This window comes from Carcharhinus amblyrhynchos, chromosome 1 (assembly GCF_965287045.1).
Source record: "Carcharhinus amblyrhynchos chromosome 1, sCarAmb.v2.hapA, whole genome shotgun sequence".
NCBI classification, from domain to species: domain Eukaryota; kingdom Metazoa; phylum Chordata; class Chondrichthyes; order Carcharhiniformes; family Carcharhinidae; genus Carcharhinus; species Carcharhinus amblyrhynchos.
The window spans coordinates 93095366-93112969 of NC_137324.1; the positions used below are offsets into that span (position 1 = coordinate 93095366).

The following is a 17604-nucleotide window of genomic DNA, read 5'->3' on the forward strand; positions in this document are numbered from 1 at the left end:
CACAAATGTGACTTTTATTTTGTGCAACTAGTTTCCTGTAGTCAGCTTTTTAATGATATACGGATCTAAAAGTGCCAGGAGTAATCGGCAATATCTGTTATATTTGAGCCCTTTTTTGTTGTTAATTGCCACATAGAAATAAGGATTACGTTTTGACTTTTCTACTGAGGTATTGTGAAGGAAGTTTAATTGGGATATTGTTTTCTCATTCTCAACTGATATTTCATTAATGAATTGCTACATAGATGTCACATTTTGGATGACTAAGAATTAATAAAATTAACCTTGCTCGAATTTCATTGGAGATATTCTGCAGCTTGGCGTGTGATTTAAAAAAAAAGACAGGCTGCTTTGTTTTATCCTTAAAACAGTTTTTCCTTGAATCTGGGTAAGTGGAAAAAACAGAAAGTCATACAAACTAAAATACAGTCACATCAGTGGATTCACTTTTTTATTGCAAAGCACCAGAGAAATGAGACAAAATTTAACTGCAGCAAAAAACTTAGTTTAATCTTTCAGATCTTGCCCTTCTGCTGCAGCTTGCAGCATGACATCAAATTATCTACTACATGAACAGCCTTCAAAGTGTACTCTGTAAATCAACAGCATAAATATCATAAAAATGGAGGAGGAGCAAGGTAATAACAAGAACTCAGAATATTCCTTGCATAACATCATTCACTTTTTAAATAAAACAAACTCGGAAAGCTTAACTCTCTCCAGTTAATGTCATATTACAGAGATGCTACTAATAGTATTCAAAGGTATATATACAAAAGGTGGCTGAGTGGGAGGAAGGAAAAATTCACAACAATTTGTCTCAGAATGGAAGAAATATAGGAAAATGTTACAAGAAAATTCTAAAATGTAATGAGTTCATTTGCAGTCAACAGAAAAAAACAAGTCTTCATTTATAGTAAACTGTACAATGGTGATTAAATCATGTTTATTATTTTACAAACAGAAGTGGACAAACATTCAATATATTTAGCCATGTTCAACAGAGCTACGTGCATGGTGACTCATAGTAAGTAAATGATGATAAATTGTCCTCCGCTTTGCTATCAACACCCAAGTCACAGCACAATAGCTCATGATTATTATTACAAGCAGATCAGAAAAGCATTGAATGGATGTACTTTAATCTCATGCAATGCTGACTGGAAGCACACCCAAGGCGTGTAAAATGATAGTTCTTTTCAAGTATTGCCTAAGGAAATGTATTGCTTTAAATTAGAAGAGTATTCAATATTTCTAACAGCAGAGTCCACTGAATATATTTCACTATTCGACTGTTTTATTTTTAATTAGAATATCATTTGTATAAGTGATTTTTTGCAAAATAAAATGTTTTTTTTTGCTTAGAACTGTCCCATGTTTACATTCCTTTGCCAAGATGGTAATTGTGTTTTTTAAATCATATACTTAAGGGTAAGCATTGCAGCTGTAATTTTTAAATGCTCATAATGGGTACTCGCTATAATTCTTATTTCATAAAAGTACTACTGGGAAACTGTATGAAAGTTTGCAAATATTATAATCAGATTTTTATACCTTGGTGCTATCTAAAACCTGCATTTCTTGGAGTATTCTTTCAGTCAGCTTTTTCCCTAGTGTGGAAAATAAAAATGCTGCTATTTAAAAATTCAGACATTATGTCAGACTGCATAAAACATATAGGCTAGAATGATTTTATTTTCTTCACTGTGAACTCATCGATGCTTCAACTACAAACAACAGATGCACTTACCGAAACATGGACCTGCTTCAATTTGGTATATAAGTCAGTATAAGAAGCCATTGCTTAGAAATAATTGCTAGAAACACTACTGTAGTATGTGCATTTTCATGTAAATAAAAACACATTTGCAATGAGGTTTTTTCATGTGTAAACGTACAACATTTTAATCAAAGTCAACATAATTTTGTAAGTTGATACCGACAGTTTCACTGGCTTGAAAAAGGCAATTACCCAACTGAATGTACAATTGCTTTTGATTTAAGCATTAAAGTAACACTGTATAGACCAGGAGAGAAAAAAAATCACCACACCAATTTTTCATTATGTATATACTGACTTCTTGTATGGCCTTTTATCTGATAATAGAAAATATTAAATTTTACATATCACATTTATTCCTTATATGTATGAAAAGCCAATGCACTCCCAGTGATAACACAAATCTGCTTTGCAGAAAGTTTCAACATTATTATCCCTTCTCTCCCCTTCATCAAACCAAATGTTATTTATACCTCTAGGTATAAAAGGCACAGTTTCATCGACTGCATTCACTCTATTTATAGGAGAACTCCTGCATGCGGCATCAGATAGTGCCAACATTTAATTTATGTCATAATGAAAGAGTTAATCTAACATCATTCCCCCTCAAAACACCAAAACATTTTGAAAATGGCATTTCAATCTGGATGCTCTTGCTTCATGCAAATGCGTAAATCAAAATAAGTCATGAATCCTCTGCACATGTTCACATTTCATGTCATACATATGTGAACGTCATTATTATGGTGTGGCTTCCACTCTTTGTGAATGGTGTTTATTATATATATGTCATATGTGATGAGAGGCTACATTGCATAACTAAATGAATACAATCAATCAGGGTGACTGCGTTTCAGGGAATATGGAGCTAATTACTATAGAAGGGACACAATCTAACTGTACCTCCATATTTGCAGTTAAGAAAACAAAATGCTACAGTTATCATTAACGGAACTTTCTTTGCATTTAGTGAATGTTTTTTGTAACGTGCAATAAAAATACTTATGTATATATTTGCAATTTATGAGAACATCCATTAACAACAAGTACTTACTGTATCTACACAGAAGCACCGCTAGGAGCAGCTTTGTACCTCACTATTGAATAGAAGTGCAACAGAAATTTGAACACTCAAATAATAATTAAATACAAACATCTTTAATTATAATTGACTGTTCAAATAGCTGACCTTGCATTGTATTTACACCACAGCTGTCCACTGTTTAACACTGCTTTCAACATGAATACATAGAATTACAGCAGATCATTCATGTGTCAAGTATTATAAGAAATATTCCAACCAGTGGCTTAAACATCATGGAAAGGATGCAGTAAAACAGTGAAAGACAGCAGGTACCAGGTAAACAAAGGGTGCAACAAGTATTTATTGAATAATTGATCAATATTTAAGCTGCGACAACTTTAAATAACTCTATGCATATTATGAAAAGCATTGTATTCTACCAAAAGCTGTATTTTGTCCAAAATTGACCAAAGCAACATCAAGTTTCACCTTGCATGCCACTTTGAAGTTCATACCTTTGAACTTTTATTTTATATTATCTTCTCTCTTTAAATAATGATATTTTGTGATTAAGCAGAATGTGTCCATATTTGTTTGGTGTATCTCAAAGAATAACTGATCTTTTGATACTTCACTGTAATACTGATGTGAAGATTCTTCAACACTTCCAGTGCCCTGCAGTATATTTTAGGTCAATTTAGCAAACCCTGCAACTCACTCTCTTGAAGCCCAAAGAGCACAATCTCTGGTGAAAATCCACATTATGTGTAACAGTCTGGATTCTTTGCTAGTCAAAACTGCATTCCTGTTTGGTAAAACGCTAACGCGAATAATACCACAAAACATTTCAGTGAGCGGAATAAACTATACTAACTACAACAATGTGCTGTAGTAGTGCTCCAGGGTGGTCATGAATTAGATAACGCTATACCTTTACTAAAGCTATAAACATGCAATTGACTGATGCCATCTAGCATGTTTTAATGTCCAAATATGAAAAACAGAGGAGTTTTCTATTGTTACAGTCTTTTTGTTCTAAGCAAAGTATCAGCTTTTAAACATCCCAGACTAATGTAACTATATAACGGAATTTCTAGGCTGGTATGATGGACAGCTTGTCGCAAAAGTAGAGAACCATCTATTCACACAAGGACTTGAATCATCATTTTTTAAATACAACAGCACAGTTTTGAAGCAGCAATCCAGTTTTGCAGTGCTTGTTTTTATGTGAATCAATTGACAGTGTTCCCTGGGACTGGGATAGTGTTGACTTTCACAGTAGAACCCTAGAGCAACATCCTGCAGCAAGTTTTCTCCTGGGTCTTGTTTGAGCCTTTGACTTATGTTCACACAAGCTGTGGCTTCATGTTTTATATCACAGTTGTGTCTTTGTTTAAGTTCACAGAATGATGCTCCTGATTAATATGTCAACTGCTTCTTCTACATTGCCCACAGATCAGGAGCTTTCACTATGATTATTATTTCTGTGTCCTTAATCTTGCCAGCTCCAGTAATGTAATGGATTTGTAGATGAGCACAATGATTTTTCGTTATTATTATGCAGTGGGGCCAACCATTGCGGTTTTAAAAAAAAATTCAGCTTGGTACATAATGACAACATGGCTTCTGGTCAGGTCTATGAATTTTATCAGATTCTTGAAATTGGAAAAGAAAATGTATATTCTGTCTCTCCAAACATGGATAGACTTGTTTCATCAATGTCTCCAAAAGGCTTGTAAGATGCCAGAACTAAAGTCATTTAAATAGATATATCAGGCTACCTGAAGCAGCAACAGTTCAGTAAATATCAACAGGAACATTCCCATTTGAATGTATTTTGATTGTAATACATTTCCAAAAATTCTACACTGACCCATCATCCAAATCGGGCATTAGTTTCTGAGTGAAAATGTCACAAAACACATTGCAATCCATAGCCTGGAAGTTGAAATCATGCTTCAAAACAATGAGACAATTACATTACATAAGAGACTTGATACTGTACTACTCCTGTGCTCTTTTAATTACATATTCCCCCATTATGTACACTTGCAACTTTTTAATGTATAAAATTCAGTGTATGCATGTGTTGGTGTGGATGTGTGTGTGTGTGTGTGTGTGTGTGCATCTTGGAGGGGGTTGGGGAAGGGGCAGGTTTACAGCATGCATGTAATTGGCTAGCCGGAATGATTTCTACAATTTACAGAACTGTCAGGCAGTCCATGGTCAGATGCCGGATGTGGAGTCAGAAACAGCAGACATTAGCATATCTCTTTGGTAGCCCCCTTTATGGGATATCCTGCACAATGTTTTAATTCTCTTTGATTTATCTCTAATGTGTTGTTTTTTTTTGTGAAATATCATGCTCAGATTTTTTTTCACAGGTAGACTTCTCTTCTAGTGAGTTGAGAAACGGAAGATGGCTTAAAATCTGCTGTCTGTGTCAGGGGTATATCTTCAGGATTGCCTTCCTCATTTTTACCATAACTAGCAGTGTTGAAGTTCTCATATGATGAAGTCAGCCTCTTGTTGAGAAGGTTTCGATTGCGATCGCCTATAATCTGAGGGGTACCATTGGCTAGTTTCTCCTGACTGCCTCGATCTGTGACAGGCATGAATGTGGAAAGCTTGGGTGGGTTCTTTTTCCTTCTCTCTGGTGAGGTGCGCACTGGCATCCAGCAGGAGTCGGAGTGGCCAAACTCATCACATTCTCGTGTACATTTTCCAGTCAAAGCTACATCGGGCAAAGGCCTTGAATCTGTGGAGAAAATAAAATCCTTTTAATGGGCAATGAACACCATCAGTGTATCAAACACAAAGTTGAGATTTGTACATTATTTCTGTGGATTCTTAGTTGGAAATTGTCTTAAGATATTTTGCAGTTCTCACTCCACTGCAGTAATGTCTCCAGAGATCTGGAAAATACCTTATTTATTATTTCCACTGCACTCCTGGTGAAGCAGGAACAGTTCATCGCAAATTTCTGATCTATCAGTCCATAACTTGTAAAGTCAATTTCTTTTACATATACATATTAAAATATTTGAAAGATAGAAATATATAGGGAGAAGATAGAGATAGGTATAATACATAGATAGTAGATAGATATTACATAACTATATATCATTCTGTGCATTTTTTTAAGTGCTCATTACTCTTGCAGGATCATATGGCTTTCCCAAAACAACTTGAATTTAAAATACTGTTGAACATAGGAAATAAAAGCAAGGAGTAGGTCATGTGGCTCTTTGAAACTGCTCCACTATTCAATTAAATCACGTCTGATCAGATTTGTGGCCTCAACTCAACTTTTTTGCTTGCACCAACCACTGTCCCCACTCCTTCCACAACACTTGCAGGCCAAAAATCTGAACAATGCAACCCTCAATATATTCAATGACACAGTCCACACAACTCTATGAGAAAGAGAATTTTAAAGATTAACGACCCTCAGAGAAAATAAACTCTAATTTCTGTTTTTAATGGCTGATCCCTTATTTTGCATGCCCCAGTAGGAGACTTGTACCAGAGAAGAAATAACCTTTCCGTATCTACCCTACCAACTGCACCCAGAATCTCATATTTCAATAAGATCACCTCTCATTCTTCTAAGCCCCAATGAGTATTGGTCCAAGCTGCTTAACTTTTCCTCATAAGACAACCCCCTCATCCCAGAATCAATCAAGTGAACCATCTTTGAACTGCCGACAGTATAAGTGTATCCTTCCTTAAGTAAAGGTTCCAAAACTATATGCTGTGTTCTAGGTGTGGTCCCACCAATCTCTGTACAAAGCAACACTTCTGTATTTTTTTACTTTATTCCCTTTACAATAACCTTCTATTTACCTTCCCATTTAATTGCTGTGCATGCATGTTAGAACATAGAACATAGAACATTACAGCGCAGAACAGGCCCTTCGGCCCACGATGTTGCGCCGACCAGTTACAAAACAATGACCCACTAACCTAAACCAATCCCTTTTCGTCCATAAACCTATCCACGGATCTCTTAAACGCCCCCAAACTAGGCGCATTTACAACTGCAGCAGGCAGGGCATTCCAATCCCTCACCACCCTCTGGGTAAAGAACCTACCCCTGACATCCGTCCTATAACTACCACCCCTTAGTTTAAAGCCATGCCCCCTTGTGCTAGATTTCTCCATCAGAGGAAAAAGGCTATTACTATCCACCCTATCTAAACCTCTAATCATCTTATATGTTTCAATAAGATCCCCTCTTAGCCGCCTTCTTTCCAGCGAAAACAACCCCAAATCCCTCAGCCTCTCCTCATAGGACCTCCCCTCCATACCAGGCAACATCCTGGTAAACCTCCTCTGCACCCTCTCCAAAGCCTCCACATCCTTCCTGTAATGTGGGGACCAGAACTGCACACAGTACTCCAAGTGCGGCCGCACCAGAGTTGTGTACAGTTGCAACATGACGCTGCGACTCCTAAATTCGATCCCCCTACCAATAAACGCCAAGACACCGTATGCCTTCTTAACTACCTTATCTAATTGACTCCCAACTTTCAGGGATCTATGTACACATACACCTAGATCCCTCTGCTCATCCACACTATTCAAAGTCCTCCCGTTAGCCCTATACTCGACACATCTGTTATTCCTACCAAAGTGAATTACCTCACACTTCTCCGCATTAAACTCCATCCGCCACCTTTCGGCCCAGCTCTGCAACCTGTCTAAGTCTTCCTGCAAACTATGACACCCTTCTTTAAACTTTAAACTTTGTAACTTTCTTTAAACTTTGTAATTCATGTACAAGGAAACTTAGATCCCCCTGTACCATAACATTCAGTGGACTCTCTCCATTAGAAAAAAATATGCTGTTCTATTCTTTCTACCAAAGAGGACAACCTCAATTTGTTACACCTTATAGAGAGATACTGATAGATTAACTGAGTGGGCAGAAAATTGGCAAATGGAATTCAATGTGGGGAAATGTGAGATTGTTCATTTTGGAAAAAAAGAATGAGAAGGTGGATTATTATTAAATAGAGAGAGACTGAAGAAAGTTGTAGCACAAAAGGGACTTGGGATCCTTGTTCATGAAACCCAGAAAGCAAGCAGATAGGTGCAGAAGTTAATAGGGAAGGCAAATGGAATGTTGGCTTTTATTTCAAGGAGATTGGATTATAAAAGTAAAAAGGTGTTGCTGCAACTACACAAGGTACTAGGGAGGCCACATTTAGAAAACTGATTTGTTTATTGTCACATAATTTTGATTTGATTTGATTTATTATTGTCACATGTATTGGTATACAATGAAAAGTATTGTTTCTTGCATGCTATACAGAAAAAAACATACCGTTCATAGAGAAGGAAAGAAGAGAGGGCAGAATGTAGTGTTATAGTCATAGTTAGGGTGTAGAGAAAGATCAACTTAATGCAAGGTAGGTCCATTCAAAGGCAGCAGGGAAGGAGCTGTTCTCGAGTCAGTTGGTACATGACTTCAAACTTGTTTCTTGTGCTCTATACAGAGCATACTGTTCATAGAGAAGGAGAGGATGCAGAATGTAGTGTTATAGTCATAGCTAGTGTGTGGAGAAAGATCAACTGAATATGAGGTAGATCCATTCAAAACTCTGATGGCAACAGGGAAGAAGCTGTTCTTGAATTGGTTGGTACGTGACCTCAGACTTTTGTATCTTTTTCCCTGAAGGTGGAAGAGACTGATGGAAGAAGGTGGAAGACAGAATGTGCGGGGTACATGTGGTCCTTGATCATGCTGGCTGCTTTTCCAAGGCAGTGGGAAGTGTAGGCAGAGTTGATGGCGACAATTTTGGTCCCCTTATTTAAGGAAAGATGTATTATCATTGGAGGCGGTACAAAGGTTTATTGGGATGATCCCAAGAATGGACGGACTGCCATACGAGAAAAGATTAAACAGGTTTGTACTCCTAGAGTTCAGAAGAATGAGAGGTGACATGATTGAAACAGACCCAATTCTTAGGAGGTTAGATAGGGTAAATATTGGGAGAATATTTCAAGTCACAGGAAAGTATTGGACCAAAGAGCATAGTCACAGAATAAGGGGATGCTCACTTAAGACAGATTTAAATAAGAGTTTACTTTCTCGAAGCGTGGTGAATCTTTGGAATCCTTTACCCCATGAAGCTGTGGAGGCCAAGTACTTCAACATCTTCAGGCATGAGATCAATAGGTTTTTAATCAGTAGGGAAATTAAGGGTTACAGAGATAAGTCAGGAAAGTGGACTTTGTGAGTGTTAGATCTGAAATGATCTTATTAAATGACAGGGCAGGATTAAAGGACTGAATGGCCTACTCTTGTTCCTATTTCTTATGGTTTTATATCTATCTGCTAAATTTTAGCCTCCTTGCTTAATCTATCTATATCCTTATGCAGATACTTTATGTCCTCCTCACAACTTGCTTTCCTACCTATCCTTGCATCATCCACAAATTCGATTACAAGTCATTGTTTCATCCAAGTCATTAATACAGATTGTAGACAGATTTTAGGTCTATCAACCTAAAAAGGATGCATGTACCTTGACTCTGTTTTCTGGTAGTTAGTTACTTCTCTATCCATGCAAATACATTACTGCCAAGTAGATGGCTTCTTAACTTGTATAGCAACCTTTAATGTATCACCATATTGCAAGCCTTTGAAAATCCAAAGACACCATGGGCAGAATTTTCCATTTTTTGTCCTAAGTGCTGGTGCAGGTGAGAAAAGCAGCGTGCAGCATGCCGGCTGCTATCATCATATAAATGTTTGAGGAGTGCTCCATGTCATCAAGGCAGACTCTGAAAGAGACCGCTCACCAGCAACATCAACCTTTCAGAGAGTGGAGGCTGCCCTGAACTCCAGCACTAAAAATGAAATCAATGAACATGGGCATGGAACCCCCTCCCCCAACACCCACAGGGAACTTACCCTCTCATGCATGGAAAACCGCCCCCCCCCCCCCAATATACACAGGGAACTCACCCCCTTGAGATCCCCAGAGGAAGACCCCCCCACACATTGCCCCCCCTATTGTATTGTCTGGGACTGTCCCTCTCCCCAGGGGAGGGCTGTACATACCTGTGTACCCTCAGCAGATACTCTTTGACTGGTTCATGTTGTTCCAGAACCGTTACAAACCTTACCAAAGTCTGAATGTGGGACCATGATACATGATATCAAAATGTATTTAAATAACGTGTCCGATCTTTGTGCGCAGGAACCTCATTATGTCAATAGTGGGTTGTGGGGACAATCTCACCAGCAAGATCCTCATTTTTGCCGTCTCATGAGATTTTGTGCCCATGTTGCTATTTGCACCCTCGCATACCTCTATGGTTTCCCCTTTAGCCACTCTGCTGCTCACATCCTCAAAGAACTCCAACAAATGTGTAAAACATGATTTTACTTTCATAAGATCATATTGACACTACTTGATAGTACATTGATTTTCTAAATGTCCTACTACTATTTCTTTAATAATGGATTCCAGCATTTTCTCAATGACAAGTTAACTGGTCTATAGTTCCCTGCTTTCTGTCTCCCTCCTTGTTCGAATATAGGTGTTACATTTCTAGGCTTTTAATTCACCAGAATCTTTCCAGAATGGAGGGAATTTTGTAAGATTACAACCAATGCATTCACCATCAACGTATTTCACTCTTTGTAAAATAAAAAAAAAATTCAGGTAAAATACTCCCCTAAAAAAAGTAATCTCTGGCAAGAAAAGCCGTGAGAATTCCGCCGGGTGATCTGGCGCGATCCAGATCACATTTCACTCTCATGTAATCATTTCTTTGGCGCTTGGTGAATTTCCTGCTGGCAAAGGCCACTCTGATCTCCAGCCAACCCTACTAGCCAGCAAAGACTCCTCCAATCAATCCAGCCATAACATGATTTGTGCCTGTGCATGGAGCTTGGTCCCCTTAATCTTTATCATTTCCTATTAGCTGTGCATGAGAAATCTTTAATGTGATTCATAGTTTGGATGGGGTTTGCAGCAGGCACCTTGCCCACAACAAGCTCCTCCATTTCAGAGAATGCAAAACATTCCTCACCTTCCTCCTTCTGCTGCTCCAGTCTTATCTGCAGCACCATGTGGTGCAAGACTCCACAGATCAGGACCATTCTGGATACTCTTACTGGTTCATAGGGAAGCAAACCCTCAAGGGCATTTTACACAGACGTAGATGAAAACTTTCCTCTGGTCACATTTCGGGTAAACATTAACGCAGTGGAATCCTTTCTGAATGACAAACACTCCTGAATGATCTGAAGACCCCTTGCTTGTAATGTGTGCAGTCTGTAACTCCCTGTACCTGTGGGAATTGAGCCATTGCAGAAGTCCAAGTGCCCTTTCGTTCTGACTAGCCTCATCTGTATGAAAGTGGATGTAAATGGCAGCTCTGTCAAACATAACATCAGTCACCCAGGCAATGCACTTGTATAGAGCTGACTGTGAAATTCTTCAGATGTTTCCAGGAGATTTCTATTTCTATGTGATCTTGTTAAGGTGCAGGAGGTGAAACAATTCTAAGCCGTGGGGATTACGACAGCCACTGGCAATGTGCATGCGCCTGGCAAACTGCAGGGATGGTGGCCTTCCAGGAGACTGCAGATATCAGCAACATGTAAGCCTGAGTCTCCTGAGGCACTGAAGCTCACACAAATGGAGATAGCTGATCCCTGTCTGTTTAGTCTGTGGTGCTGGTGGTGTTGGGGTGGGGGGGGTGTCATAGCCCTTTCAATTCATGCTTTGTGTCCAGTCCCTCTATCCTGTGAAGAGACTGATGGGTCAATGGGCCTAGTTCTAATGTTGATGTTGCTGCTCCTTTTGATCTTCATCAGAGGTCCAAGTTGAAGTTGCAAAAGTTACTCCGATACTGCAATGATGGCTGACAGCTGAGGTCTGCAGATCAAAGTGAGGAAAATGCAAGGCGGTGAAAGTGATCTCCAAAGCTGGAAATCACCTTGATAGCAGCAGCAGTATGTTCTCGAAATAAATCCTGTGAGAAAGCCTTTCATATAGTAAAGAAGCAGATGTCATCCTGTTTCAGTTTTTAAAAACTTCCCAGCCTGTCAATTTGACAGCCCTGTCAATCGTTGCTGTGGTTTCTTCTTGTTGACCAAGGTGAATTTCAGAGAGTTTGGGAACTTGTGCATTGGCAGTTCAAGCTAGAATTCAGGGTTCAATGTCCTTTACAATTTAATTTTTACATATTTAATTCACTGAGCTACCTTTGTCACAGGGGCTTCCCACATGCCTTTGCACACTGCGCAAATGCTGAAATTCGTGACATCATATTAGCCTTCTGACATGGCAGCATTTTTTTTAATGTTTTAACCCTCTGCACACCTCCCTTGCGGGCTACAAAATTGTATCCTAAATCCTTTTAACTTTTTGCTATAAATTAGAGAAAATTCTCTGCCTCAGACCCGCCTCCTAAAAACTGCAGCAAACAGAAAATTGTATTTCTGCACAATTGTGTCTGAAGTTTGCGCTTGCAAGGACAAACAGAAAATGGAACTCAGTAGTATCGACCTTTGTAGAAACTGATTCTCACTGGTGGAAAGCATTTCAGACTTGCTTCAAAAACACCTATTAATCCTGATTTAGCTGCTATTCCTATTGCTTGGTTCTGCCAGTGATAGATAACAAAAATACTGAAGACTGTCAGCCTCATCAGTCCTTGAATCAACTGTGAGGCCTGCAAATTCCATATAGTGCAGGAAGAATATAGATATTTACTGCTCATTAAACCAAATCTTGATTCAGTTTCTACTCCCAAATATGTGGAAGTAACAATTTATTAGAACTTGGAGCAGGACAGGGAGTATGGCTGCTGAAGAAAAAACTAGAAGCATTTGGATCTTGCAGTCTGTGGTCAGGCTGAGGTGTATAGCACTGACTGTGTGTTACCTTTCTCATTAGCCGCAGCAGGAAATTGCTCTACTGGCTGCAGCAGGATCCATCTGCAATTAAGTAGGAAAATCTAGTAGTTTGGTACCTTCTTGAGTAAGTCATATACTCCCCCCCATCACATTTACTTTTAATTCCACCCCTGACTCCCCTCCTGCCACCCAATTCACAGCAAACTGCCAGTGAGGGTGCTCCCTGGAGCCCATTCAGACACACTGCAGCTTTCAATTTGAGCAAAAGTGGATAGTTTGGAGGCTGTAGTGCTGTCATTAACTACAGCAAATGTCACACTGTTTGTCAACAAATACACCCCCCCACCCCCTCCAAAACTTTCTAAAAGCTGCAGATGATGCTGGGTTAATGTTCCATGAGCATAAGCTATCCTCCAATATTTTGCCCAAGTCACCATGTCTTGTACCTAAACTCGGATACATCTGCAGGCAACTTGACCATCACATTGCTCCTCCCTCTATGTTTCATTTCCTCTGCAATTCACTGTAAAGCTATCAGAAGTGGAAATTTGGGTGATATTCCCCTTCGCTAGCCCAGTGGAGTCAGGTAAATTGCAATGCCATTTCTGCCACCAAGTCAAGATCAGCCATGTCCATACATTCTAGCAACCAGACAAGGCCTGCATGACTCAGAGACAGACAGCAGTGCAGTTATTACCTGAACCATTGGGGAGGCCCTGTACTTTTATTCTCTGATTTCTGAGAAATGAGAATTCATTAATAAAGTGATTCCAATACTTTAGCAATCTAAGGAGTCTTGAAGATTAAATGCTTTTCAGAAATATTTGAATTCCACTTTCAAAAAATTGAATAAAATTCAAACTAATATAGACTCCACTGGCTAAATCTGATCTGCTGGAATAGCTTGCGTGCTCTGATGACCTCATCACACTGACATTCTGAGTGTACCTATGCTTTAATACAGGCAGCAGTATAGCTTTATATGTAATTTCAAAGTTACAGTTTCTGAACTTTGATATCATATATAATGTTAAATCATTTGCAAAGAGAAAGCAAGCACAATCGGGAAAATGTTGTACTCTGCATTACTGACAAGAGTCAGTAATGCATTTACTTTAGAGTTTTACATTGGATATGGGCTCTGTGCCATAACTGTAATATGTGCTTCATATTTGAAAGATTCAACATCTTTTCATACAACTAAGGATAGAAGGAGCTAAATAGCAACTTAAGAGTGTTCTAGCAGTACTACAGGTCTGAAATCCCATCATCCTGAATCTGTATTTACAGTGTATAGCAGCACTGCAAGATAGGATCGATGGGAGAAATCTGATGAAAATACATATTTATTTATCTTTATTGCCATACAGCATAGGCACAGTATTAAAGAATGTCCAACTGAGCTGAGCCCGTTGGAGGGAAGGGAAACCATAGAGACCCGCCAGGAGGTTAGGGGGGTAAAGAAGTGCATTGCCAACCTAGCAGTGCCAGCCTGGCCCCCTGTTACTGCCCAATGGGCTCCTAGACACTATCTACCGGGCATCAGGAAGTGCTAAGGGGCAGGGCGTCCCCCTGCCATTCTGCAGTCCAGATCAGTGGCAGAGATAGGGAAGGTGGTGATCGGGCTGGCCATCCGGGTGGTGATGGGGGATGAGGCGGCACATCAGGGCTGGCTCGGAGATGTTCCGGGAAGCCAGTGATCAGGGGTTGGGGTTGCACAGCCAACAATGCAGGGTTGCTGTGCTGGCCAGTGATTGGGCTGGTCAGCGATTGTATGGCTGGCAGTGCAGGGCTACCGTGCATGCGCCGATTTCCGTGATGACAGATTGGCGCATGTGCAGTGGCCCGCTCAGCGCTATGCTGCTGGCTTCTCCAGCGGGATTGGGCCCCGCCCCCAGATTTTCAATGTAAATCTCACTAGGGCACTCTGATGCACAGAGTGTGGGAGATTCAGTATGAAAATCCTGTTAAAAAAATTAGCAAGAGTTACTTCAGTTTTCATGCAAATTTGGCACACAGAATTTTTTTGGTAGAATTGTCTCCTTAATTCATCAGTTACTAATGGAGAAGTTAAATTTTGCAACAGTATAAGACCAAGACAACAACTCTGCCGCTTTTTATTTTGGACCATTCTTGTTTGCGGAATGAGGTTCCACATGGTTTAGATTTGCGGGCAGTGACATGATTTTGAGGCAAGGCAGTGTCCCTCTGTGAACTAATAATGAAACTAAAAGTGGATATGTGCAGGTAAAGACTGCTCTTTTGACAGAGGAACAGGACTCAGAATAGGAGCATGTCATTCAGTCCTTTGAACCTAGTCTGCCATTCAACAAGATCATGGCTGAAATGGCTGTGGTCTCAGTTCACTTTCCTGACTGCCTCCCTTTTCTCCCTTACCTAACAAAAATCTGTCTCGCTCTGTCTTGAGTAAATTGAATAATGCAGCCTCCACTGCTTTAGGGGAAGAGAATTCCACACAGTAATGATCATAAGAGAGAATTAATTTTTTATTCATTCATGGGACTTGGGTGTCGCTGGCTGGCCAGCATTTATGCCCATCCCTATTGTCGAGGGCAGCTGAGAGTCAACCACATTGCTGTGAGTCTTCTGGAGTCACTTGTAGGCCAGACCAGGTTAAGACAGCAGATTTCCTTCCCTAAAGGACATTAGTGAACCAAATGGGTATTTCCGACAATAGTTTCATGGTCATCAGTAGATTCTTAATTCTGGATTTTTTTTAAAAATTGAATTCAAATTCCACCATGTGCTCTGGCGGGATTGGAATCCGGATCTTTGGAGCATTACCTGAGTTTCTGGATTAATAGTCTAGTGATAATCTAGAGGCCATCACCTCTCCTGTCTCCTCAATGTCTCCTCATCTCAATCTTTCTTAAGAGGGGGACCTCTCATTCTTAAACCGTGTTCTCTAATTCTAGTTTCTCCCATGAGTGGAAGCACCATCCTCGTATTTACCCTCACGATCTTAAGTTTCAGGAAGATCATCTCTCATTCTTATAAACTCCAATGGGTATTGGCCAACCCATTCAACCTTTTGTTATATGAGAAGCCTTTTATCCAAGGAGTTGAGTGAACCTTCTCTTATGAGATTATATTTGTTTTCAAATAAGGAGATCAAAACTGTACACAGCACCCATGATGTGGTGCCACCAAGGTCCTACAGAGCTGCAGTAAAACTTCCCTACTTTTATATTCCATTCCCCTTGCAATAATAGCCAACATTTAATTTGCCTTCCTAATCACTTGCTGTATCTGCACACTTACTTTTAATGACTCATGTACCTGGACATCCAGATTCCTCTGCAGTGCTGAATTTTGCAATCTCCATCTATGTAGTATGCGGCCTTTCCATTCTTCCTGCCAAAGTGGACAAGTTCACATTTTCCTGCATTAAACCCGATCTGCCAAAAGTTTGTTCATTTGCTGAACCTATCTATCCCTTTGCAGACACTCTACACCCTCTTAATAACTGACTTTCCTACCAATCATGGTGTCACTGGCAAATTTAGCTACCCTACATTCAGTCATTGAGGTGGAATGTAAATAGTTGAGGGACCAGTACTAATTCATGTGGCACTCCATTCATTATAACCTGGCAATCAGAAAAAGACCCATTTATTTTTCGTCAAGAATTATGCATTAGAAAGAAAAGAAAATGTAACACTTTGCATTATTATTGCCCATGAAACCAGAAATCCTCTTTCAAAATTTGAATACTTCAATTCAAGCTGAGCAAGCAATTCAGGCTGAGCGAGTGGGCGAGGCCTGGCAGATGGAGTATAATGTTAGCAAGTGTGAGGTTATCCACTTTGGAAGAAATAATAGTAGGAGGGATTACTATTTAAAGGGCAAAAAGCTGCAGCATGTTACGGTGCAGAGGGACCTGGGGGTCCTTGTGCATGAGTCGCAAAAACCCAGTCTAAAGGTGCAGCAGGTGATCAAGAAGGCGAATGGGATGCTGGCCTTTATAGCGAGGGGGATTGAATATAAAAGCAGGGAGGTCTTGTACAGGGTACTGGTGAGGCCGCAGCTGGAGTACTGTGTGCAGTTTTGGTTGCCGCACTTGCGCAAGGATATTTTGGCTTTGGAGGGAGTGCAGAGGAGGTTCACTAGGCTGATACCGGAGATGAGGGGGTTGGACTATGAAGAGAGACTAAATAGACTGGGTCTGTACTCATTGGAGTTTAGAAGGATGAGGGGGGATCTTATAGAGACATATAAGATAATGAAGGGGATGGATAGGGTAGAGGTAGAGAGATTCTTCCTGCTTAGAAAGGATAGCAGGACTAGAGGACACAGCCTCAAGATAAGGGGGGGGGGTGCAGTTTAGATCGGAGTTGAGGAGGAGCTTCTTCACTCAAAGGGTGGTGAATCTCTGGAATTCTCTGCCCGTTGAAGTGGTGGACGCTACCTCGCTAAATATATTTAAGTCATGGGTAGATAGGTTTTTGACAGACAAGGGAATTAAGGGTTATGGGGAGAAAGCGGGAAAGTGGAACTGATCCACTTCAGATCAGCCACGATCTTACTGAATGGTGGGGCAGGCTCGAAGGGCTAGATGGCCTACTCCTGCTCCTATTTCTTATGTTCTTATGTTCAATTCTCAAAGGGGAATTGAAAAATGGAAAATAATGCAGTTATACTTCATAGAAATGCTCCTCTTCAGCTGAAGATGAAGGTGGAATCTGGGCTTTGGGTTGAAATAAAGTTAAAATACTTGTTAACTTGATGTTTGGCGATAGCATGAAATTAAAAAGCATATTTACAGATCCAGTTAGACCATTGTGCCAGCAAGAATTGCTATATGTCCTTACCACTTAGAGCCTTGGAAGAGTGAAAATGGTCATTAATTCTGAACTCTTGTTGAATTTTCCAATTTTAACAAGTACGATCATTTTT

At 40.0% G+C, this 17604-nt stretch overlaps 1 protein-coding gene across 1 annotated transcript in view; it reads right to left on the bottom strand.

The window, feature by feature from the left end:
- Nucleotides 1-471: 471 nt before the first annotated feature.
- Nucleotides 472-17604, bottom strand: part of pcdh7b (protocadherin 7b) — a 401373-nt gene continuing 384240 nt past the window's right edge. Inside the window, exon 3 of the mRNA XM_080189111.1 lies at nucleotides 472-5562. Within this exon, the coding sequence (XP_080045237.1) occupies nucleotides 5183-5562 (380 nt within the window). The 3' untranslated portion in view covers nucleotides 472-5182. The remainder of the gene's footprint in view (nucleotides 5563-17604) is intronic.